The following is a 24,625-nucleotide window of genomic DNA, read 5'->3' as shown; positions in this document are numbered from 1 at the left end:
TGATACATACATACATTTTTGCATATGAATAAATAGTTTAGTTAATTATTGATAGTAGGAAATGCGTAGATGTGGCCTGCAGGTGGGATTCCCCTTCCCGAGAGCAAATGCTGTAATATTGCAGAAAAATGCAATCATATCCTTTCCTCCCTATTTGAAAGCCATGATTTGCAGAAACTCTTGATATTGGAAACATTTATTCTGACTTTACTGACTACATCTTTCTTCGTATGAGGTGGTGTTGGGTTCAGACTCGGCGCTGTCACAGGTTGAAGTGCAGATTTTTCCACCCAAGTCCTGTTCCTAAAATCGGATGATCGGAGGAGACGATCAACCTTCGTAAGACCCAGTGACTCAAAGAGATAGGTCATTGGGCGATGACTTTGGTGCTGGAAAACTTGAGGGGGCAAAAGGTACTTTTTAACACGCCCTTCAAAAGCTCACTCAGCATTGAGCCCCGAAGTCCTCATACCAGCAGCTTATCTCCTTGAGCCACCGAGTCTTCCCGAGCGCGGTTACTCTTCCGATCATCTGACTGACAACGGCGGTGACTCGGGTGGAACGTTCAGGGCTTGAACCTGTGATGGCAGCGCTGAAAAGGCACTGAACCCCATCACCCCGCAGAGTCCGGCCGGGATCCAGCTTCTCCAAGATGGTCTTCACCGGCTTCTCTTGACGCGAGGGGTTACGACTAAAGATGAACTCAACAAAGTGTGTAGTGTGTAGATCAACGTGCACACCATGTGCATTTCATAGCTTGATTCATGTTTCATATATTCACATGCTCGGTGGCGAGACAAGCACGTAACTGGACTATTCTTCTCGCTCTGCGACTGAGTATACATGTTAGACATTTAAGTGCGGTGCCCAGTGTCGCCGCCTTAAGTGATAATAGATATTGGCAACCTGCTCCTCAGTTCTGACGGCAAGTACTCACATGCGCTCTAGGTGGTCGCTCCCTCTAGTGGACAACTAAAAGGATTACATTTTGAATCCACCTCTAAAATGTTGCACTACATACTACAGTATACGTCCGTACTGTCATCCAGCGTGTTTTGCGGGTGAAAAGAATAGAGGCTTATTTGACGTACTACATCGTCCTATTTCCTGCTCCACCTCCTTTCAGCCCGTTGAGGTTTTGATGACGATGCTGCTTAGTAACTTTTACCTACACACTGCAGTTTGCAATGCATTGCATTTTGGGACAGGCCCGCTAATGTAGCGTGCAGTGTTTGCGTACTAGAATATTTCACCGGATGTAGTGCATCACCAGTGTACTTTTCACATACTATTCAGCCCATACGTTGGTCACTGTTAACCGTAACTACTGTGCAACTGGTCACGGGTAGCGTGACTGACCTCCCTTCCCTCCAGCGTTTTGATTGGCTCAGAGCATCGGTGGGCTCCCACTGATGACTTATGATTGCTGCATGTCTCCTCGGTGTGGCCCTTAAAGCATGGTGTGCGGTATGACCCCTCCGAGGCGTCGTCTCGATCCCCCCCCCTTTGACATTTTGAACCCGTCAGAATAACTAGTCGACGCCCTTACAGGTCATTTTGGATCTCCCAGTGTCACGGTGCGGCCCACATTAGCAGCCAGAACCTGCACAGGACTGAGGACACGTGAGTGGAAACACACACCGGCGGACTTCTGACAAAGACGAGCGGGATGGCGGTTTAGGCGCCGGGCGGGCGGGGGGGGGGGCGGGCGTGTTTGGGAGAGAGACGAGCACGGAAGTCGTCGGCTGCTGACCGGTTGAAGGAAAAGGGGTGACGCGCGTGACGGAGCGTTTGGGACCGGTGGCCTAACCGTCTGTCCGGTCCCGAACGCTGCCCACGTCGCGCGTCGTTTTCTCCGGCCGCGAAAACATCCCGCCCAGAGCTTCAGGTTTTGGAGCAAAGCAGGTTTTTTCCCCCTCCATCGCCAGATGGAAGGATCGCCGTGTGTGTGATGTGCATTATTTATACAGGGCAAGATATGACTCAGGAGGCAGCGCGTGCACACACACACACACCTCTTGTGCGAGTGTCAAACTGTCGTGTGTTCATGTCTTTATCTTTCAGGTCCAATGTCAATTACAACCCTCCGCCCCAAGAAGTGAGTGTTTTTTTTTTTTTTTATCAGTCTTTCTTCTCTCTCTCTCCATCCCTTTCTCCTGTTAGTTGATGGGTGCTGAGCGTGACAAACACGACAAAAACGCTGACCCGGGCATAACCCGCGTGCCCGTCACTAAATGATCGTCGCTGCATTTCCGATTGAAATGTCAAGCCATGCATTGCCCGCGTACGTAGCCGGTAAATAAAATTTAAAAAAACCAAAACAACCAATTCATTGTTTTCTCTTCTCTTCTTTTCTTTCGTCAACCAGCCCCAGGATTTTAAACACACCCAGTCGTTTATGCTGTGAGAAGCCGGCCTTCCTCCGCTTTGAAAAACACACCGCCCTCGTGTCAAGGTGCCAACACTGGATTGATTCTTGCTTTACTTTTTGGGACTCGCGTGACTCAAGAGCTGTTCGTCTCTCGCTATGCTCAAGTCTTTTCGCTCTTCGTTTGGATGGGTAGTGACAACACTGCAAAGCTTCTTATTCTCTTGGTTCTACTGTGGGGGCTGGTAGTATATATATATATATATTTTTTTTTTTTCCCATAGAACTGGTCATGGGGGGGATTAAGTCACATGACTCTGCTTCCCCCTGGTGGTGTAACCATGCAAGTACACCCGACCACTTATTACCGACCTACATATTATTTTTTACCAAAGACTGTGTTTTAATTTTTGAGTATATATATATATATCACACATGAAACTTTGATAAACTGCGTGTACTATACGATGTAACAGTCATTCTTGGTGGACGTCCATTACCTTTAAGCCATAGGGAAAGAAGTCTCAGTTGCAGCAGTGGTGTTCCCACGTATACTTGCAAGCAAAACGCTGTTTACCTCAGTGCAACTTATCTGCCAATGTTTTGGCCAGTGGGTTTCCCCGACAACAAACCACCACTAAGGCCTCAAAATGGGAGCAAACCGAGACACCAACGCAATACAGGAACGCCAGGAAGCAAAGGAAGCCACTCGCCACTCGCCGATTGAGACCCCCACCCCACCCCACCCTGATGTGCCTGCATGGTCTTTTTTTTTTTTAGATACCTTGTGCCTTTTTAATTTGTCTGTCATTTTATCTATGGAATCACTGTTTTTTGTAAACAATTTGCCTTACATTTTTGTCTATTTTTTTTTTGTGCCACTGTGTTTACCAAATTTGAGTGTATGTTTTTAAGACAAGTGTGAGGATGGATTGCTGATTTGTTTCATTTGAAAAAAAAAAAAAAAAGTCTCTATAATAAAGCTGTTTTCTATCAAAAGCAAAACGAAAACCCTGGTGGTGATTGGCTTGGAGATCGAAGTGCATCACAGACCCAAACATCCCAGCTCTACGGTGTCATCTTTTTATTAAATACAACATACTGGTGACATGTAGGATCCATATAGAACATGAATAGCATTTACTTGGCCACTTCGTCAAACTTGGGCTCTGCAAAAGAAAAAGAAAAGCACAAAAAGTCAAATTACAGCAAAGACATTTATTAACACAACACAGCTCTATTTTGACACACAAAAAAAGTTAGAACCTGCAATCTATTCTAATTCAATTTGGACCGACTTGCTATAAACGGCACCGGATGTGTAACGTCGGCAGCATCTTGCTTTGAGCTGTTCGGGTGTTGACACTATTTATAGACGATAAGGTGGCAAACAGGGGGCTAAAGAAAGAACCCAATCACAACACGAGTGCAGAGTTTTAAAAACAGGAGGTAACATCCTCTCTGTCACATAACCGTCAGGGGGGTGACAAGCACATTAAAGGACGAGTTTGCTTTTTTCCCCCCTCGTTAAGAGGTTGCTTCCCGGTATTTATAACTTCAGCAGAACACGGCTGAGCGCTTCACGATTGAGAATCGCCCCAATTTGCTGAATAAATAGATGTTCCATCCAAACGTCTGAACATTTGCGAGACCGGTAGCGGGCACTGACCGGGGAACTTGAAGTCTGGGAACTTGGTGAGGTCTCCTCCGCCGTAGAGCCTCTGGAGTTTGGTCATTTCCTCTGCCAGGTTCTTCTGGTAGGCGGGGCCGCCATCCACGATGCCACCTGAGAGCCTGGGAGGAGACGCTGCGTGAGAACTGACCCCGATACATGTTTGGACTTTAGAGAGAACATACAGTAGGATGACATTATTATCATTTACACCTACTCATCTATTGTCCATATATTTGAATATATGGGTAAATGAAAAAAAAAAAAAAAAAAAAAAAAAAATAAAATATATATATATATATATATATATTTTTTTTTTTAAAGGGAAGTACATTTTTTTTTGCGCTTTTTTTCTCTCTAATGTTGTAAAAAAAAAACATATTTTGTTTATTCATAAATGTCTATTAAGTTAAAATACTTTGTTAGACCTTTGACATCATTTTGCTAAAAATGCCAGGCGGTCCAACTGTAAATAAAGCCTTTCCCGATTGAAAACACGGTTGCACTCCCTGACATTTTCAGAGTTCTAACAGGGTTCGTTCGGGTATTACAAAATTAAATTCAAGGAATTTCAAGCACTCCCCCCCCCCCCCCCCCCCCCGCAGAATTGTTTTCATTTTCAAGGACTTGATGCAAAACAAATACAAAACCTTTTCAACGTGATTTTAGTCTCATTGTCTATTATTTATACTAGTATATCTTATCATTAATCTTATTGTCATCTACTATTACAAGTACCACAGCTTTTCAACGATCACATTTTTCCCCCAAGGACCTTTGAAGCACTTCAGCACAAAGGGGGCTATTTTTTAAAGGCATTTCGGAGGACGCGTTTCAAGCGCTTTAACCTTGCAACTTACCATATCGTTAACCACGCTTCTGTAAGCGTTGCTACTGCCGTCACCGCTTCGACACAAGCCTTGAGTATACGTGCAAAAATACAACAACAACTTGTATGGTGGCCACGCACTTGCTCTTGCTGCTGTAGTCCCTGATCTTGTCCAGGAAGAGCTTTTGGACGGGGTCCAGGTCTTTGGCCCTGTTGAAGAGCACCGCGGAGAGCCCGACGTTCCTGCGCAGCGTCACCGCCACAGCGGAACGCAGGAGGGACGACAGCCGGGAGAGCCTGTGGAGCGCCATGCCTCCAGGAGAAGTGTGTGTGTGTTATTGTCCATTTTCAGATGAACTGCATGCACACGGGGCTCATTCTGGCATTACAGAATGAAATTCAAGGACTTTTTTAAAGCAGCCCCCCCCCCCCCGCCGCCCCGCATTTTCAAGGACTTCACGCAAACCCAACGCGTTGAGCTTTCAATGCGATCTTCATAACTCGAAATAACATGTAACGTCAGTGTCATTGCACGATCTGTCTTAAAAGCGATTCTGGCCGTTTCCTTCATCATTAGTAATGATACGATTTGAACAACAAACAGTGGGGAATATCACAGGTTTTCAATGACTTTTGAAGCACCTCCAGGGCCCGGTAAGGGCGCTGTGTATAGCGGGCTTCCGTTCGTTTTCGAGGCGCATTACTTGACACCCCCCCCCCCCCCCCCCCCCGGAGGCAGCCAAAAGCATTAACGGCTCACGCTTCACCGCTGCATGTGCGAGGCGCTGGGCCCCGGACGCGGGTCGCGATAGACTCCCCCCCCTCCCCCCAAAAAAAACACGCAACGCTAACGACGCCGGACTAGACTCGGGCGCCGACCGCGGCGCCAACGAGCTAACGGCTCCGCTCGCCCCGCGGCCGGCTCGCCCGACGGGCAGGGCGGCGTTTCCCGACTCGGCCCGCTCCGCCGCGCCGCATTCGCCGTCGAGCCGAAGCCGCGCACGCCACGTTTACCACGGCCAAGTGCCGCTACGCGTCCCGCGGCGACGGCCTCCCCCGGACGCCACTCACCTTGGGTTTGAGACTTCTACGCGGACGGAGACGCGAGGAGCCGCGGAGGGTCGTGGGCAAACCGGAAGTGGGAGGGTGTGTGTGAATGTGCTCGCGAGCCAACACGCTGCGCCGCGGCTGCGCAGAGCTCCCCGGGGGCTGCGCCGCGGCTGCGCAGAGCTCCCCGGGGGCTGCGCCGCGGCTGCGCAGAGCTCCCCGGGGGCTGCGCGGGGCGCTCCGGGCTCTCTGCGCCCGATCGGTACGTCCCGGTAAAACGGGCGAAAATACGGACAGAAGACGTGCGCTCGCGTTTGAAACGCAAACAGACAAACAAAACGGAACGAAACGCAAACGCGTCTCTGGTGCCATCGGCGCGAGGATATCTCAACGCAAACAAGCAACTAAAATATAATGTTATTACATGACATGACATGACATTTCATTTAGCAGACGCAGACTCACATTAAACATTGCATACACGTGTCCCCCATCAACTAATACATAACGTAGTGTTTTGCATTCGTTTTTTTTTAGTGTTTGTGGTCGTTTATTAGAAAGACAAACGCGCGTCAGAGCCTTGACTCAGTTCGCGTTTTGTGACGTCCGCGTCACGTCGGCGGGCTGAGCGGGAGTGGCCGCGCGGACCGGCTCGGAGTGGGGCGGACTCTCGCTGTTGGGGGGGGTTCGGAGCGCCGAGGGAGCCGGCACGGCGCGCTGTCATACTTTGAACAACGCCTCCCAAGACTGGACGCCACCGTGGAGAAACGTGCGGTTAGGTTTTGTTTTTATTTTCTCCTTCCGTTTTTTATCTCTGCGGCGGCGCCACCGCCTTTCCCCAACCTCACCGCTCACGCTTTTATAACCTCGTCCGCCATAGTGAGAGTCCACTCCACTCGAGATCCACTGCGTGTTTCCACGCCGACGACCAGCGGCGTTGGAGAGACGTCGTTGACGAAAACGAAGTACACGACGTAGGAAAACGCACGTAATCACACGTCAGCGATGCTACGGTCGCTTGCAAAATGACAACGCGGCAACGCAACGCGTTGTTTAATTGCTGATTGTAGAAATGTATCCACGCGTCGCTTTCCCGCATTCAAAAGACAGATTGAATTCTACGTAATATCGTGCGTGCATCCTGTTTATTGTGAGCGGCCACAGCTCACTTTTCTGCAATGACATTTAACCTGCGAAATATTTGTTTTTCCTCTACACTCTATTTATCACTATATTGCGATGGCCCGAAGACACTCTACCCCTCCGGGATGAATAAAGTATCCATCCATCCATATTACATTTCACTGCATATATGTATGAAAGTATGCATCTGTGAGTGACGAATAAAAAATCTTGAATCCATCGTGTGTAATCATATACATAATACGAATAAAGAATAAACTGAATCGCGTGGACGCTTGGCGGCTGGGAGCGTGATCGACGTGACTTCACAATAAAAAAACATGTTATGAAACGCGTTTGAACGTAGCCCCGTGTGGACGTCATTCCCCCACAGCCACTGATCAAATGTACATTCAACGCAATGACGACACGGAGCTTAGAGCCTTTATTAGGAGGAGGGTTGGGGGGGGGGGGGTGAAGAAAAGCTGTATCACGGTATCCATATGTACATTCAAAACTTTATTATGGAATACAGTGTAGAAAGCATTTTCCCAGTCGATGCAAATGGAAATATTACACAGTGGGGGGGGGGGGGGGAGAGAAAAGAAAAGAAAAACCAGCCCCAAATAAAAGACCTTAAAAAAAGATGATCTTGCTTTCTCTGTAACTATAGCGTCCTCTGCCGGGCTGATGATGATGATGATGATGAGCACCCTCTGAAGACCGAGGCAAAGCACCCCACCCCACCCCACTCCACCCCACCCCACCCCACCCCGGATGAGATAGGATTTCGGTGGAAACCGGTCACTCAGTCACAAGCTGAAAACACGACGACCGTCGGGTCCGGTTTAACTCGCTGGGAATCAACGCATCTAAGAGGGATGTGTGCTCTTATGTGTGTGTGTGTGGGGGGGGGGGGGGGGGAACTCTTCCCCATGTAACTCGACGACGTAACTGAACCTCCCCCCCCCGCCCCCGGCCTTCACACCCCATCCACCCCACCTCCACCCCCCCCCCGCCGATGCTCCGGATGGCAAAAGCCTGCAATCTGCCGACACACCGAGGGGGTCGAGGAACGGAGGGCAGCACCACGGAAGGGAACGGAAGGAGAGAGAACGGGGGGATGGAGGTGGGGATGGGTGAATACATTATTATATACCAACTGCCTGTCTCTCTGCTCATCCACAACTGCAAGTCATTCCCCCCCCCCCCCGCACCTGTTCACATCGCACAGAAATGATCCAAAGGCTGGATGGAGGGATGGAGGAGGGGGAGCCGATGAAAAGGAAGACTTGCATCTGCTCATCTCACGTAACGTGTGTGTGGTGGGGGAAAAAATAATAATAATAATAACAACAGGAGGTGTTGGTTTGTAAAAAAAAAAAATATATATATATATATATATATATTCAAAATGGACTTAATTCATTACACATCACTGGAACAGTCGAACAGATACAGAATCTTTGATCCCCATCCCCTCCGCCCGCCCGCTTCACTTCCCTCCGCGAACCTTCCCAAACATGCTCACAAAAAAAAAACCGAACACAAACATGAATGGCCAAAAGAAAAGAAATAAAAACGTTAAATAATGTGATTTTTTTTTTTTTTTTTTTTTTTTAACTTCTGATACGTCAGGGTGTTCAACACAACAGGTCTCAGAGAATGAATGAATGAATGAATGAATGAATAGAATACAAACAGGGTTTCAAGCCAGCACCCCCTCTCCTGTCATTCCAGCAACTATATAAGCATGGTAACAAAATATAAATCAAGGAAAAGAAATATATATAAAACAAAACCAAATAAATCAGAAGTGGAAAGTTCCAGGTCCAGAAAAAGCAAAATCCCGGTGTTTTTCTGCTCCAGGCCTTGTTCCGAGCCCGTAGGTCGGACTCCTGGGCGCAGGCTGATCGGCCAAATCCACACGGCTGGCTCAAAATACCCGGAGTGGAGTTTTACTTTCGGAACCTGGATTCCCCCACCGATGCACATGCCGCTCTAAATTTTTTCATTTTTATCTTTATTATTTGATTTGATGTATTTAACATGATAGCAAAGCGGAGCCCATTCACCTAGAGATTTACACGTCTCGTTATTGTTTGAAATTCACGTGGTCACGAGAAAGATACTAAAATGTACAATCTTGCTAGTATGACAATCTAAACGTGAGAGGATCTCAACAGCAGCGTTTACCGATTTTTTTTTTTTTTTCTTCTTCTTCTTCTTCGTCTGCCTCGTATATTTCCTCCAAATCCCGTCGCCGCTGTTGTCATGCACTACGTAGGAACGGCTAAGGTTCTCGGCGTTACGTCGGTACACGCAATAATACACGCAATAAAAAAAAAAAGAAGAAAAAAAAAAAGGAACTTTTACATCAGCTGTTTTTTTTTGTGTGTGCGCATGCGCGCACACACATTCTTTTTTTTTTTTTTTTTTTTTTTTTTCCAGGTTTTTACATCTTTTTTTGGAAAAACAAAACCGGAAATGTTAAGAGTAGGTTGGGGGGAGAAAAACAAAAAAAACAAAAACAAAAACAAAAAACCCCGCTCGTTCAGAACACGTAATTTCTACTGTCGGCGAGGTCGGCGACACAGCCCAGCTGTCTTTAAGAATGCACGACGAAAGGAAGGGGAGACGGGGAGGGGCGAGGGAGGGAGGGAGAGAGAGAGAGAGGGAGGGAGGGAGAGAAAGGGAGGGAGTAGTGGGGTAGGGAGGGAGAGGGAGGCTCACTTTTCACTCCAGCGTCGACGGCGCAGCGAGGGAGCGCGAGGCCCCGTCCGCGCGTACAAGGCGTGTAGTTTCCGAAACGCCGGAGTACTTTCTCTGCCTTTTCGGCCCCCCCCGTCGACCCGGAAGGAGGTTTCGGCGCGGCCGGAAAAACAAAAGCTTTCGAAGGAAAACGCCTTCCGTGGTGGAGCTTTTTTGCGGAGGAAGTAAAACGGAGCTTCTGGGAAGAATGCTGACGTCGGGGACGTAGGAGTCAGCGCTGCTCGGTTGAAGTCTCTCCAACTTTAGGAATGGATTCCGTACAGTATTGGGTGTGAATGTTATCAACAAGCTCAATACCCACGCACCTAATGTTCCACATCGAGTTTCCCAACATATCGCCCCCTACTGGCCTGGCGTGCCTAATGTATCTTGTGCATTTTAAATGGCTCTTCAAGTTCTTGTGCGGAGGGAGATTTATTTTTAAACAAAATGAAAAATGCGATTTCAGAAATATCCGTATACGCGTGGAGGCACTGGAACTCATTTAAAAAAAAACCCAAAAACACGAATTTTAATGGCCGATGATCGCAGCAGAAGAATAAACTGACAGGAACCAACGAGAACGATTTTGAGGGTTTTATCGTACTGGTAGGCATTGGAGTTTGCTTAAAATTTAGAGAATTAACCAGGCAGCAAAAAAAGGGGGATTTTTATTTTTCCCCAGATCGATTGTGTCGTTTACCTCAGGTTTGTAAATGGAGGCCCGTGTTGGTCACTCCTCTCGTTTTGCACTGATCCACAGTCACATTCCAAAGCCAAAGGAGAAAAAAAACAAACAAAAAAAACAAAACAAAAAAAAAAACGAGACTGTGGCTCAGTGTGTGTGTGTGTGTGTGTGTGTGTGTGCGTGTGTGTGCGTGTGTGTGTGTGTGTGTGTGTGTGTGTGTGTGTGTGTGTGGAGGTTTCCGTGCACTGGGAAAACTTTAAAATATCAGTATGCCCAAATGGAGCCAAAAAATAACCCAAACTAAACCACAAGGGAAAAAAAAAAATAAATCCAACTACAGCATCTTGTTTTGTTTTTGTTTAAAAAAAATTAAAAAAAAAAGTTGAACAGACCCACCGCAGCCAGCCTCCACCCAGGCTTTGCCAAACAAACAAACCCTGCGACTAGATTTTCCTCCCCCCGGATCTTCAGAACGTGTGGGTGGGTAATGTAGGAGACGGGTGGAGTTGTCGTTGTGTGTGTGTGTGTGTGTGTGTGTGTGTGTGTGTGGGGGGGGGGTGTGTAAGTGTGTGGGTGGAGGTGTGTGTGTGTGTGTGTGTGAGAGAGATTCCTCCTCAGTTCTGCATCTGCTCAAAGAACTTGTAGGTGGGGTTCTCGTAGCCGTTCTGCTGCATCTTGGACAGGTGGCGCTCCTCGGGGGTGACGGCAGCATCCACCTGGAGGGAGGCCAAAGGGGGAGGGCTTAGACACCGACATACACCCGGGTTCATTCCGGCATTACAAAATGAATTACAAAGACTTTCAAGTACTTTTTTTACAGCACTATTTTTGTCTATTGTCAAGGACTTCAAGTAAAATAGTCAAGTTTCAACGTAAACTTTTCAGAACTCAAAAACCTCACTACAAAAGGGGCTGTTTTGATGGTATTCCAGTACTTAAAACTTCTGAGGACGAAATTGGAGCACTTCAAGCACCTCAAAGACCTTGGTAAGAACCCCCAATACACTTTGTTTTGTTCATACACCACCAAATGTATTCGCACGCTCACCTCGATGACTCCGTGGTGGATGGAGGTGTACTGCTTCTTCCGCAGCATCACCAGGGTGATCACGATGACGGTTGCTATGACGACGCCGCCGACCATCAGCCCAATGATGGCGCCCTTGTTGGAGCCCACATCCTCGGCGAAGAACACCTGGAGAGCGCAAAAAACCCCCCCCAAAAGAAGCAAAATTGAGTAATACTCAGCAGCACAAGTGTAAATGACAGGGTTCATTCTGGCATTACAAAATGGTATTCAAGGACTTTCAAGTACTTTTTAAAATTCTACCATTTTTTCCATTTTCAAGGAAAACAAATATAATTAATTTTCAATGTCATCTTTATTAAAATATAACATAATCTTAGTGTCATTGTCTCTTATTTATATTAGTATGTCTATATTATTTATATATCCATATATCTATTATTAATCTCATTGTCATCTACTAATATATATGAATATAATTTCACTGGCATCATCTATGTCGTAAAAGTCATTCTGGATTTTTGTTTTGATTATGTTACGATTTGAAGAACAAAACCAGACGGAATATTATATAAGCACGTCAGCACCAAAGGAGCTATTTTCAAGGCATTCCAGTACTTAAGATTCTGAGGCCTCAAGGACCTGGCAAGAACCCTGAAGGAAAAAAACGACGGCGGCGAAATGTAATTAAAACACGCCATCTATTTATTTTGTTTTCGCCACCGGACAGAGAAGACATTATCGTGCGCATGGCCCAACTAATAAGCATGCGCTCGGATTTCAAGGAGCTAAGAGGTGGAATTAGACTTTTCCCCAAAAAGTATACAGCTGCTATCCCCTCTTATTGTTGTTGTTGTTGTTGTTAACTGTTCACCTTTATATCTCCCTGAAAAGCACATTAGCAACCAAAAGCACAATTGTACAAATGTGATCTGGATTGAAAAAGCATAAGGCCTGGGAAGCCGTCTGGAGACACGAGTGGCTGCTCCGTCTGTATTGGAGTCATGCGATATGGAATAGAAATGTCGGCTTTAGGGGATTAAGGAGTGGAAGTGGAATGAGGAGGGGGGGGGGGGGGTTGGGTTGAAAAGTGAATGTGGATCAGGGTTCCTCCGGACGGTATTAGGAAGACGGAAGAGGACGAATTAGCGGGGGCGGGGTGGGGCTGATAGCTGGAGGGATCATTTACACACCAACACGCGCGCTGAAACTCAACCGCCGGCAAAACGCCCAAAAACGGAGCCGCGCCCCGAGGAGGTTTTCCTTCAGCGGAGAGAGCGCGGCGTGTCATCACGTTATTGCCGCGGTCTCGGCGGGCGCCCCGTTTCCATGGCTACGACCTTGGAGGTTGACAGGGAGGACGTAATGAGGGTGTCGGTATTCTGCGTGTGTGTGTGTGTGTGTGTGTGTGCGTTCGTGGAGCGAGAGATAAAAGTGAGACAGAGGAAGTGAGACAAAGACGAGACCGGTGGCGACCTTGTCGGTTTGATGGTGCACAGGGTGTGTCGTTTCACGGATACGCTCCAAATATTCCTCTGTCTCTTCTTTTCCTCGACACTTCGGACAACTCTAACAAACAGGTGTTAATAAGTGTGTGTGTGTTAGTGTCTGTTTCGCTGCGTTTTCTACAATGGCTGGATCAGGCAAATCCATCCATAAACTTGTGTTTGTCCAAGTCAGGAATGACCGATGGAGCGAGTGTGATGAGTCATTTTTAGTTGATTTCAAAGTCTCTTCATATGCAACTTGAGTCCGACTTTCCAAATCCGGTGGCCGTCTCCAGCGGTTATGCACCAGGTTTTGTCAAGCCCGACTTGAGTCAGGGTTGCTAAATCGAACGGCCGTCCCCGACGCGCACGTACCAGTTTCTGGTGGCGGACTTGATATTCGGTGCTCTGTCTGTCCCCAGTCTCCATGCGGAGCTCGGGGAGCGGCTCCATCTTCATTCCGGTCACTGATCGTCCAAGAGAGAAGCATTGGAGAGAAAAGAGAGCGAGGATGTTGAAAGGTCAGCTTCACACACTCCCACCTCCACTTCTGACCCACATTTTGAGTATATCGCTGAGCAACTCAAACGCTGCAGAATGTGAATAAATACACACAAGATCACAACAGATTTAGAAGTGTAGCCGTCGTGGCGGGTGGGTGGTTCTGCGATAAACCCCACCCGCCTGCGGCCGCCCACAGGCTAAAAAAAAATACAAAAAAAACAAAACACTTATTATCCGTGTGCCAAGTATTACTGGTACATGGTTCTGCACCGCACCCACCTGGTCCTGTGGGCACGTCTCTCTCGGTATCGGGGCGGCTGTCCACCGGCTCCACTGGAGAGTTGGAGAAGAAAAACATGAGCGTGAATCTGTTTCCGGGGGTTAAACTGGGATTTGGGAGGCGGGTGGACCCCAATTTAAGTTGTTAGCCAACCTATTCAAGTCATTTTTTTTATGAAAGGTCAAACATGCATCACACTGCATATGGGCTCAGAGGAATCTATCCATCCCTCTTGAACGACTAATATTGATAGTACCGTAATTACGTTAATAGCTGAGCACCAGTCGCGGCTGGTGGAACTTGGAGGCTATTCTAATAAGACACCAACAACTACAGCCGTCACAATTATTACATAAACGCCTGGTCGCAATTATTTGAGCTAATTGTGTTCATATTGCAAAATCGTTAGATTCTCCAATCATATGTTTCCACCCAATTTTAGTTGGAAATTTGAGCCAATGTTAGAAATGTCACAATAAATAACTCTTTCAGGCGAATTAAGTAACAACCCAAATTTTTATGCCCCAATAATAACAAACTACAATTAAAATGTTAAACCGCAATTATTCGCACGACAATTAATCACAAAAGCCAAAATGTCATTATCGTGTCAGTCCGAGCAACAGCTGATTTTGTGTGTACCCTGGTTCTGTGTGTTGGGCTGGTTGAAGCTCTCGGGGTGGATGAAGCCGCCGACGCCGTCCCCGAAGCCCAGCGAGTCCTCCTGGCCCAGCAGGTCCAGGTCGTCCCCGGGCTCCTGGTCGGGCATGAGGGCGTCATTGCCGTAGCTCACCCTGACGTCCGTCTGAAGGTTGGCCAGCTGCTGGGCCATCTCCGCCTGCTCCCTCTGGAGAAGTTCTGGCAGGCGAGGGGAAGCGGGCATTAAAGCCGTGCGCTGCGTTGCTCGGTCCGCGCTAACGGCGAACGAGAAAATGAAACTCGAGAATGTCCGTTCGAGGGTTTGAAATAAATCAAATATCTTCCCTCTCCCTCCGGGACCTTCCCTCGTCCGGAGAGAGCAAAAGCCAGCAAATGTTTATAGTTTCTCTTTGCATCTAGTTCATTCGTTCATTCCACGCCGTGGAACATTATGTAAAATAAGGGCTGGGCAAATTGGACCAAATTAAACATCACAGTATTTGCTGCCGGTAATGTGCCACTCTTTCGGGGGTGACTAATGGCGCTTTCGTAACATATTTACGTGCAAGAATATATATGAGATATTTGAGAAAGAATAATAAGGTGGACGTAGCGACCTAACGGGTAGATGGATGCGTACGCAGCCGTTAAAGCCAACATTTAACCATAACATGATGACCAAAATCCAAGACAACATTTAGCCTCATATTGCAATATGGTTATTATATCAAGTAATTATATCAATATAACAGTCTATAAGGCTATGTCGACAAAGCCCACGTTCAAAGTGAATGTGAAGACACCTTTTCAAGCACCTCTGCATAAAAGGGGCTATTTTCAAGGTATTCCAGGGAGAGAAGAACAACCCTGTACATTACATGATGGTGACTATTCAGAAACGTTACGCTGTCTGAATAAACCGACCCGGCAAAAAAGCAAATTAACCAGACACACCAAACGGGGCGAGGCGTGAAGCCATCCTGTGTGTGTGTGTGTGCGTGCGTGTGTGTGTGCGTGTGTGCGTGCGTGTTTTCACAGGGTTGTACAGACTGTGCCTGATTCAGTGAAGGAGACACAGATGGCGACGTGACGCACACGACTCAAATAAATCCAGAAACCCCCACACCACCATGAGCGAACGAGAGGGAGGCAGAGAGGGAGGTGGGGGGAGGGCGGGAAGGATTTCACTTCATCATTGAAGAGGATTTATTTATTTGTTTACTTACTTTTGGGGCTAAACAGTTTCGTTTTGACTGGTAGAAATGAAGAATTAGGCCACATGTCTTCATCCACAAAAAAAACAACAACCCCAAAGCATGTGTTTTCTGGGATAGGAATTAAGAGCGCTCCCCCAGCATATGACTGGTGTAGTTCCTTCTGAATATGGGAAAAGGATGGTGCGTACTTCAGTTCGGGGGCGGAAGTCGCGCCGAGGAGGTTTGTCGTCACGCACACACAGGGTTCGTTCCAGCACTGCCAAAATGAAATTCAAGCCCTTTCAAGTATTTTTTTTTAAGCACTTGAAAGGGCTTGAATTTCATTGTTCCATTTTTCTTATTCCATTTTCAAGGACTTCAGGCAAAAAAAAAAAAAAAAAAAAAAAAAAAAAAAATATATATATATATATATATATATATATATATATATATATATATATATATATATATATATATATATATATATATATATATATATATATAAAACCAGTTTTCAATTTGATCACGTTACGATTTAAATCACAAAACGAGGGAGCAATATCACAGGTTCTCAATTACGGCGTTCTCCCCCCCCCCCCCCCCCTTCAGCACAAAAGGGGCAAGTGCTCAAATTTCCAAGGACAACATCAAGCACCGTGAGGACCTGCTAAGAACCCTGAAAATAGGGATAAAAAAAGGTATTCGAGTTTCCGGTTTGTTTACAACTGGGATGGAAGATGAGGTGATCTGAAACCAGACCAACGCTGCATTCCACTGAATTGGGAAAGACATACTGTACAGTCTCCTACCTGCTCATAACTACCAAATACTGTAGCAATTTCAACACATGTTTTCCCCACTGTCTTCAATTAGTATCTTCAGCCCCCGCTGGTTTGGTTATTTAGCCGTGACGGCTAAATAACCAAAATGCATGTTGATGTCGCGGTTAAGGTTTGTGGCTAGATTAACTTTTCTTCGTCGTGCTGAAATGTTGGCCTTTTTAAAAAAAACGGCATTTCTTCACTTGCACAGAGCGGGAGAACGATGTCGACGGAGCGAACTGCCGATGTCATGTGTTCATTTAGGCGGAATATAATCAGAGAGCGAAATTGTGATTTTTCCTGAAAAACCCCAGATTTCTCCAAAGCTCACCCCTTCCCCCGCCGCATTCTCACAAAAACTCAACAACCCTTCCACTGGTCTCTCCAACCGGGAAGTGAAGATGCCCGATTCGATCGCTAAACCACACCCTCCGTCTCCCCAAAAGTGCCGGTTGAAGTTCAAGTTCAAGTTCAAGTTCAAGAGATTATTTGTCACATACATATACATACGTTCATACATATATGCAGTGAAATGTCATGACACCCGGTGATTACTCACAATAAGCTCTATAAATACTAAAAAATACCAAAATGTGCGTAATCGACACAAGGTGCTCGCGCAGGCAGCCGCAAGGGGAGGCGCCACAATCGCTCGTGCACCGGCGGTGAAACGGCAGCGTAGGCCGACTTTCGAGTTCCTTTTTTTTACCCACTCACCAACTTGGTCCTGGATGTCGTCTGCCACACTCGGCACCTTGTACAGCAGAGCCAAAGACTGGTTCATGCGCTCCTCGATCACACGCAAGTGGGTCAGCACCTGGTGAGGGGGGGCGCACACGCACACGCACACACACACACACCACACACACACACACACACACACACACACACACACACACACACACTAATTTTCAGCGGCTTGTTTATCTGGTCACCCGTCTCTACGTGATAAACTCAGCAGCAGGGCCTTTTCTATCCCAGGGACCGTTTCAGGGAACAGGAACTCGGTTTCCGGTACTGGGGAACTCAAAGACTCTTTTCCGCAGCAAGAACTTGGTTTCTCTCGATAAGCCGTGAAGTCTAAAGCTCAAAACTTACGGCGTTCTACTTGAAATGCGCCGGGCGCCCCGCCCTTGAAGGCCGGTGCGTCCGCCGAGGCGTGCCGTACCTGGGGTCTGATCTGAGCCGCCTTCTTGGGGTCCACCATGCGCACGTGCTCAAAGTGCTTGAGGGTGTGCTGCCTGTCCTTCTGCTCGGCGCGCACGTACTTCTTCAGCAGGCTGAAGACGTGGCGGGGCTGCAGGCCGCAGGAGGGGCGCGGCGCGGAGAGAGACAGACATTTACACAAACGCAGTTCACTCCCAAAAGCTCGGACTCAATCTGGATCCAATCGGGACGGATGACACGACGCTCTCTTCCTAGGACACGTGTCGTTTCCCAATTGATCAGATTCATTTTGGCACAATAAGAAGGCAAAGATTCCATCAAAAATGTGTATGAAACAAGAGTAAAATTAAAATATAAATAAATGATAGGATAAATAAAATAAACAAAAAAAACTTCTAACACGCTGACGGCAAACAAAAACATTTAGTATAATATTGGAACCCTGTATTTCTAATATACTGTATTGACTATTTTAATATTCTCAATACTCAATATTGAAAAGCTCAATCTTTGCTTTTATGGCATCTTTAAGCCTCTTGCAGAGCACTTGAATTGCCCGTGTGGATGAAATGTGCTTCTAATAACCGTAACTTGACTGCATTATTGTATCTGCTGTTGTGTTGTGTATAATATACTTTATATAAGGGTGTGTGTTTGTTTTAATATACTTGTGAGGACCCCTCTCCAGTCACCTACCAGGTGTATTTACTCGGACCTCAATTTGATACCAGTACAAGAATGTGTGTGTGTGTGTGTGTGTGTGTGTGTGTGTGTGTGTGTGTGTGTGTGTTCTGACCCGTGGGGGGTCCTGCTGCAGGGCGGTCAAGTAGCTCTCCAGGGCGAGGCGACGACGGTCGTTGACCAGAGCCTCCACCCGAGCCATGTGCGTCTCCACCAGCTGCTGCCTCTCGCTGGCCGCCTCCTGCTCCAGGGCCTCCACCTTGTCCTGGAAACGCTGCACGGACAGCACGTGCACACGGGGAGCGTGAGAAAAATTAATGCTTGTGCCACTGACGGACGCCGTTGGATGGAAACGTTGTGGTGTTGAAATAGTCTACTGTGGCAGTAGTTGTTTTTTTTTCTATCCCAAAATTTCGTTCAAAACGGCACTTTTGTTTTTTACCCCACCATCCTGGTTTACCCCCGTTTACAGTCAAATGCTCTTCTCGAAACGTCTCCTTCTTGTTGATTCAGAGATTATATCTATCTATCAATAAATATATATATATATATATATATATATATATATATATATATATATATATATATATATATATATATATTTATTTGTTTTTCTTTTTTTAGTTTTTTTTCTTGGTCACATGAGGTGATTTTTTTTGCGAAAGTTCATCCATATCCATAGTTACCAACCACAACAAGCTACACTGCTTAATCAAATTCACCCTGGCTTCACCATTATACATTATATTATATTAGTATTATTATTCTGTGTATACATTTCACTGCCTTACTGTACTGTATGTCGCATACTGTACTGCAAGTTACTGTATCACTGTTCTGGGTTACTACTGTACATACTGCGCTGTATTGCTGTTCTGTTCGGTGTTACTGTATCATACTGTTGTTTACTGTACTGTATACTCACTTTATTCACATGCACTTTACTGCACATATCTGAATATACAAATAGCCGATCCCATATACATAACTCTATTCCCTTCTATTTTGTATTACCTTTTTGAGCCTTATTTTATTTTTATTATTCTATTCACGAACTGCATTAGGTTTTAGGAATCAGTTAGTTGCTAGGTAGGAATTAGGTTCGCAATTATGTTTGGTTAACTTTTGTGCATTATCTCCGGGTGCGTTCCAAAGACATTTCACTGCATATATGTATGAACGTATGTATATGTATGCGACAAATAAACCTCTTGAATCTTGAATTATTAGCATAAACTTGGCATCTCTCGCCGACAACGGAAAAGACGCAGAGGAGCGAATGCACGACACGAATACACTGAAGGGGTGTGTTCCTTGAAAAAAAAGCGTCAGCTGAAGACCACGCCAAACACGGGATTTCTCAACAAAATAATCCAATCGGTCGCCACGTTGAAAGCTGAGAGTCCCTGTAAATACGGCCGGTAAAATGTGCCTGAAAACGAACAACACAACGTCCTTGAGCGGCGATCTTGGGTCTTAGCACTGCGGCGCTTCTCTTCCCTCGTCAAGTCCTCCGGGAGACACAAGGCTTTGATATGACAGCTGTGATTTAGCTGGGATAGAGAAAGGCGTCGGCGTGCTTAACGACGGATAAAAACACCTCGCTGGGTGCCGACACACGGCGGCGGAATATGGTTTAACAGTTATTTGCACGGTAACAGGACTCGAACACGCGCAGACGCTCCACAAGACGCCGGGGATCTCACAAGAACAGACACAGGGGCGTCTTCTGAAGTGGATTCTGAAGCGGTGCCTCGCGTGAGTCACAATTCTTCCCACGGTGTCGTCGGCACTGGGCAAAGCTACGGAACGGCGGCCGACGTGAGTCAAAGGGTAACGACGCGGGGAACACTGCAAAAGCGGCCAGGGCTTGAAAGCCGGAGCGGTGAAAAGAGCGGAGCGCGGAAGTACTTTGCATTCCGGGGGCGAACGCTCAAAGGGATGATTGTAGAGGCTCGGAAAAGCACCCGCCGACGCTCCAAACCGAAGGCAGAATGTGTCAAAAAAAAGTGAAGCGCCCGAGAGGCCCCCCGACACCCTGATTAATTCGGGAGTTCAAGGTGTCCACTAGCATTACCGCTGAGGTTTACAAAGCATTATGAGTGTTCTTCAAGATATTTTTATGGGGCGTTTTCATGCTTTATTCGACAGCGACTGTGCGGGGAGAAAGGGAAGGTAGGGGACAGAGAGAGGGAGGGGATGACGTGCAGCGAAGGGCCTCGTGCCGGAATCGAACACGGGCCGCTGCGGTAAGGACTCGGCCTTGCATATGGTGACAGCAACCATTACCGTACGGCTATCTTCTGTACAATGTTTGCGAGGGCTAATCGCTAAATGAAGCCAAGCGGTCAATAAAAGCCAACTTTCTGTTGCTGTTAACATTCATCAATTATATATCTTAACAAAAGTGCAACGTCACCTACCGATCAATTCTCAAAGGTGCCATGCGACTGCTTTCGTTTTTGCTACGAGGGAGCGTATACTGTGCGAGATTTTTGATCAAGTGGACATTTAGTAAAAATGGAGTTACATTTACATTTAGTCATTTAGCAGACTCTTTAATCCAAAGCGACTTACAATTATTCAAACACCGACGGACGCAGCCATCAGGGGCAATTAGGGGTTAAGTGTCTTGCTCAAGGACACTACAGCATGCTAGCAGGAGGAGCCTGGGATCGAAACCAGCGACCTTTAGATCACTAGACGACCAGCTCTACCTCCTGAGCTACCACCCTTATGCTCCACTAGCACAGGTCATTTCTGCGTCTCCTCTTATGAAAAAAATAAAATTCTATAGTAAATCCTACAGTAACCTGTTCTCTGTAGTATACCTACGGCACTCTCTAAAGTATTCCTATTGGATTTTCAACAGGAATATTATAGGCAATATTGTTGAAGATCCACTGGGATTCCTACATGATTTATACGGGAATGATTTATATGGGAAATGTTCCAAAACATTATATAATTCCTTTAGGATCCTACGGGGGATTCTTTTTCAAATGATAAATCCTATAGAATCATTCTACAAGAATACTTTAAGATCCCATAGGATATCTGAAGCATTTCTTGCAAGGGCTGACATCCCCACCAAACACTGCGCAAATGTCTGGTAGGGAAGGCGTACACCGCACTGCACAACGGCTGTACATCGTGTATGTCTCTGTAAACATGTGTGTGTGTGTCTGTGTACGAGAGAGTGAGTGTGTGTGTGTGTGTGTGTGTGTGTGTGTGTGTGTGTGTGTGTGTGTGTGTGTGTGTGTGTGTGTGTGTGTGTGTGTGTGTGTGTGTACGCGCGTCTGACCTGGATTACAGCCTTCTTATCAGCGCGGGGCAGACTCTTGGCCTCCTTCTCCGCCTCCTCCCACTCTCTCATCACCTGAAGACACGAGCAGGAGGGGAAGGACACAAATTGGATCCCACACACCGCATCGTACCGTTCTGCCGTGCCGGGCCAGCAGGCACGCCGTGTCAACATATCCAGTTTAAAGCAAACACACCCTCCCTCCAAACTGTAACATTTCACCTTTCCTATTAGCTTCACGGTTAAACGGAAGAAAAAAAAGAAAACGCCTCCAGCTAGCCAAAAACACTGAAATGTCAGCATGTCACAGGATTATTTTGGCCCCCGTGTCCACCAGAGAGGAAAAAGGTGTCATGAAAAACTTGTGTTTTCTTCTTTAAAAGGACTTGTATAAAAGTGAGTTCTGGGTTCTCTCTGCCGTTGGTGCTCCATCCCACAACACAGCGGATTTGGTGGGCTACACTGTGTGGCTAAACGCCCGTCCTCTGCAAAACGGGTCAATGTGTCATGTAGATGAATTAACATGAAATTGACACGGTTGGTCGTAGCGATAAACTCCTGGTTCACAGCGTTCACGTGCGTGAGATTTCAATGTCGTGGAACGTAGGCGTGAATCTCAGAACCTTTTTCATTCCCTTTGTCGTATCGTGCCGGTTTTCTTTTCAGCCAATGGCGGGGAAACGGAAAAATATGCAATAAACTCCAAGCTGTTTAAAATTTCATGAGCCGTGTTAATGAATGAAATTTAATTAATTTTTTTTGCCCCCTGTGTTTAAAAGTCGATTTCATCAGAATATCTCCGCTCCCTTCCCTCTTACTTCTGCGTGCGGCTAGAACGACGACCTTGTTCCTGCTTTCCTCCCCATTCACCCTCCGACTTTGGGTGAGTGTGCCATTCGGCTTCAAAGCGGTATCTACCAGGGAACCTGATCCAGCGCTCCCTGTGAGGGCGGAGCGAGCGGTTTCCGGAAAACAGGTTTAATGCACCGGTGTTGTACCCTCACTCCACCATCATGTCAGTGGAAGATACCGTCTATAAAGCATGTAATCACTGCTCTGGCCTCGGGTTGTCTTCACCCGTGTTTTAGCTTGTCAGTCACGCAGTTTCTTCGTGGGCCACGGAGCCACCCCAGCCAGAGAGTGAGCCGCTTGATTAACGACCACAACTAAGCATAGAGCGGACTTTGCCGGTTCCTCTGAAAGAGTAAAAAAAAAAAAAAAAAGGAAAGAAGGCAGAGGCTCCATTGTTTTGCCTCGCCCACACCTTCCTCTGGCCGTTTCCTCCCTCCAACGGACTTCCCCTCCTCTCGCCTCCGCTCTCTGATATTAACCGTTTGCCTTCTCTTTGCCTCGCCGCGTTTAAAGCTGCGGTAATGGATGCTTCCCCGTGCTGTGAAGGACGGCTAAACAGCGCAGATCGCCCTGAGCCAGCGAGCTGTCCTCCCCCTCCTCTGAAAGCAGGCGGCTCAAAATGGAGGAGGCCGCGTGAGTAAACGGGCGGCCGGTGAGGAACCGAGGGGGATCGACCCCCCCGCGAGGGTTTCCAAAATGGCGGCGTCGCACTGACGGACACGACGGAAGTCAGGAGTTTGTTTACGCCCAACGCCAATTCCTTCGAATTTCACGTCGTGCAGCTCGAAGCACAAAGTGAACAGACACCCACCTGATGCGTGTTTGATAACTGCCGCGCAATTACACCCACGTGCCTGCTTGCTACACAAGACTACCGTCGTCATGGATAGTTGAACTCGACGGGTCGAACAAACATAACCCTGGACTCGCGTCGCCATGACAGCGGTTCACCTCGTCTCAGTTTGTTGCGTGCGCACAGCCCCCCCCCCCATCCTTCCGGAACGCAACGCCAAAGAATTTAGATTTAGGTACGCTCATTCTCTGGACTTGTTCTTGAACATTGCACATACTGTTACATTTTATACTGAACATTTGTACAGTCCTGCACAAACTGTACAGCTTAAATAAAATAAAAAATAAATAAATAAATATATAAATAATATTTTACTTATTCTTTTACATATATGTTTCATGTATGCACCGAACACCAAGACAAATTCCTTGTTCGTGTAAACTTACTTGGAAATAAAGACGATTCTGATTCAGTTTGGACAACTCACACGAGAACTTTGCGGCCCAAGTGGAGAAGCGTTGCGTGTGGACAGCAGCTGAACATGGGTCCCTTCTTCTACGTTGTCCACCAACATCTGTTTGCTACTACAACTAACTACTGCCTACAGCGGTGCACCGGCATAACTAGATCAAACACACCCCTCACTATGGCTCTCTGTTACGAGCGACACCTCTGAATCACCCACCACCACGCCTTCATGAAAGGAGCCCATGACTCCGTCCTTCCTTCCTTGCTCTGCCAAACCTTTTCCTCCCCTTCGTCCAACCTGCGCCGCTACACCCGGTGTCTCCCCTCCGTCGGTACCTGAGACATCCGCTCGCGGTGCTTCGCCTCCAGGCTCTCCTTGGCCTTCTGGAAGTGGCCGTGCTCGTTCTCGTCACCGGGCGTCTCCAGGTAGTGGTCCACGGCATCCAGGGTGCTGGGCGACGCCGTGGGGACTGTGACGGGAGTGGGCGGGCGGACGGACGAGAGAGAAAGAGAGAAGAGGAATAAGATGGCGGCCAGAGGAGAAGAGGTTGACGCTCAAGGCACAGCACACGTACGGCAGAGAGGTCAAAATAGGTTAATGAGGGTTAGTTTGACTTCAGGAGAGGAGCTTTCCCCTCAAAGAGCTTGAAGGGGAAAGGTTTTTATTTTTTTGAAATGTGGTCACACAGGGAGGACAACTGGGTCTCTCTCTCTCTCTCTCTCTCCCTCCTTATGCATCGGGGGAACAAGTGCAAGGGCGTACGAGTGAAGGAAAGCGTGTGTGTGAGAAGAGGGGTTGTGAGTTTCTACCGCTTGGCAAAAAAATAAAAAATAAAAAAAAAAGACGGATCAGATTTCCATTCCCACACCGCAGCACTTTCTCACTTCAGCTATGCTTGGCAGAGCATTAAGCTCATACCTGCACACAC

At 47.1% G+C, this 24,625-nt stretch overlaps 3 protein-coding genes across 5 annotated transcripts in view; 1 reads left to right on the top strand and 2 right to left on the bottom strand.

Moving 5' to 3' along the window:
* Positions 1 to 3,348, top strand: part of jam2a (junctional adhesion molecule 2a) — a 19,396-nt gene extending 16,048 nt beyond the window's left edge. Inside the window, exons 8-10 of one of the 3 annotated variants that reach the window (XM_080024386.1) lie at positions 1,528 to 1,623; positions 2,065 to 2,098; positions 2,369 to 3,348. In XM_080024386.1, coding sequence (XP_079880512.1) covers positions 1,528 to 1,623; positions 2,065 to 2,098; positions 2,369 to 2,407 — 169 coding nt within the window. In that variant the 3' untranslated portion in view covers positions 2,408 to 3,348. The remainder of the gene's footprint in view (positions 1 to 1,527; positions 1,624 to 2,064; positions 2,099 to 2,368) is intronic. The other 2 variants (XM_080024387.1, XM_080024388.1) reach the window with 2 other exon arrangements.
* Positions 3,349 to 3,437: 89 nt separating this feature from the next.
* Positions 3,438 to 6,053, bottom strand: atp5pf (ATP synthase peripheral stalk subunit F6). Its single transcript, XM_080024620.1, has 4 exons — positions 5,941 to 6,053; positions 5,011 to 5,182; positions 4,038 to 4,162; positions 3,438 to 3,537 (listed from the first exon to the last, which is right to left on the bottom strand). The coding sequence occupies exons 2-4, from the start codon at positions 5,178 to 5,180 to the stop codon at positions 3,509 to 3,511; spliced, it is 324 nt and encodes a 107-aa protein (XP_079880746.1). The 5' UTR covers positions 5,181 to 5,182; positions 5,941 to 6,053; the 3' UTR covers positions 3,438 to 3,508.
* A 1,491-nt stretch (positions 6,054 to 7,544) lies between these two features.
* appa (amyloid beta (A4) precursor protein a) overlaps positions 7,545 to 24,625 on the bottom strand; it is a 48,429-nt gene continuing 31,348 nt past the window's right edge. Inside the window, exons 8-17 of the mRNA XM_080024498.1 lie at positions 24,033 to 24,166; positions 21,584 to 21,658; positions 18,395 to 18,553; positions 17,600 to 17,728; positions 17,149 to 17,248; positions 14,418 to 14,633; positions 13,775 to 13,828; positions 13,367 to 13,458; positions 11,526 to 11,672; positions 7,545 to 11,193 (exon numbers count right to left, since the gene is read on the bottom strand). Coding sequence (XP_079880624.1) covers positions 11,092 to 11,193; positions 11,526 to 11,672; positions 13,367 to 13,458; positions 13,775 to 13,828; positions 14,418 to 14,633; positions 17,149 to 17,248; positions 17,600 to 17,728; positions 18,395 to 18,553; positions 21,584 to 21,658; positions 24,033 to 24,166 — 1,208 coding nt within the window. The 3' untranslated portion in view covers positions 7,545 to 11,091. The remainder of the gene's footprint in view (positions 11,194 to 11,525; positions 11,673 to 13,366; positions 13,459 to 13,774; positions 13,829 to 14,417; positions 14,634 to 17,148; positions 17,249 to 17,599; positions 17,729 to 18,394; positions 18,554 to 21,583; positions 21,659 to 24,032; positions 24,167 to 24,625) is intronic.

Source organism: Zeus faber (genome assembly GCF_960531495.2).
Source record: "Zeus faber genome assembly, chromosome: 2".
In the NCBI taxonomy this organism is placed as follows: domain Eukaryota; kingdom Metazoa; phylum Chordata; class Actinopteri; order Zeiformes; family Zeidae; genus Zeus; species Zeus faber.
Note: the sequence above shows the minus strand (reverse complement) of the source record. Positions and strands in the feature narration are given on the sequence as shown.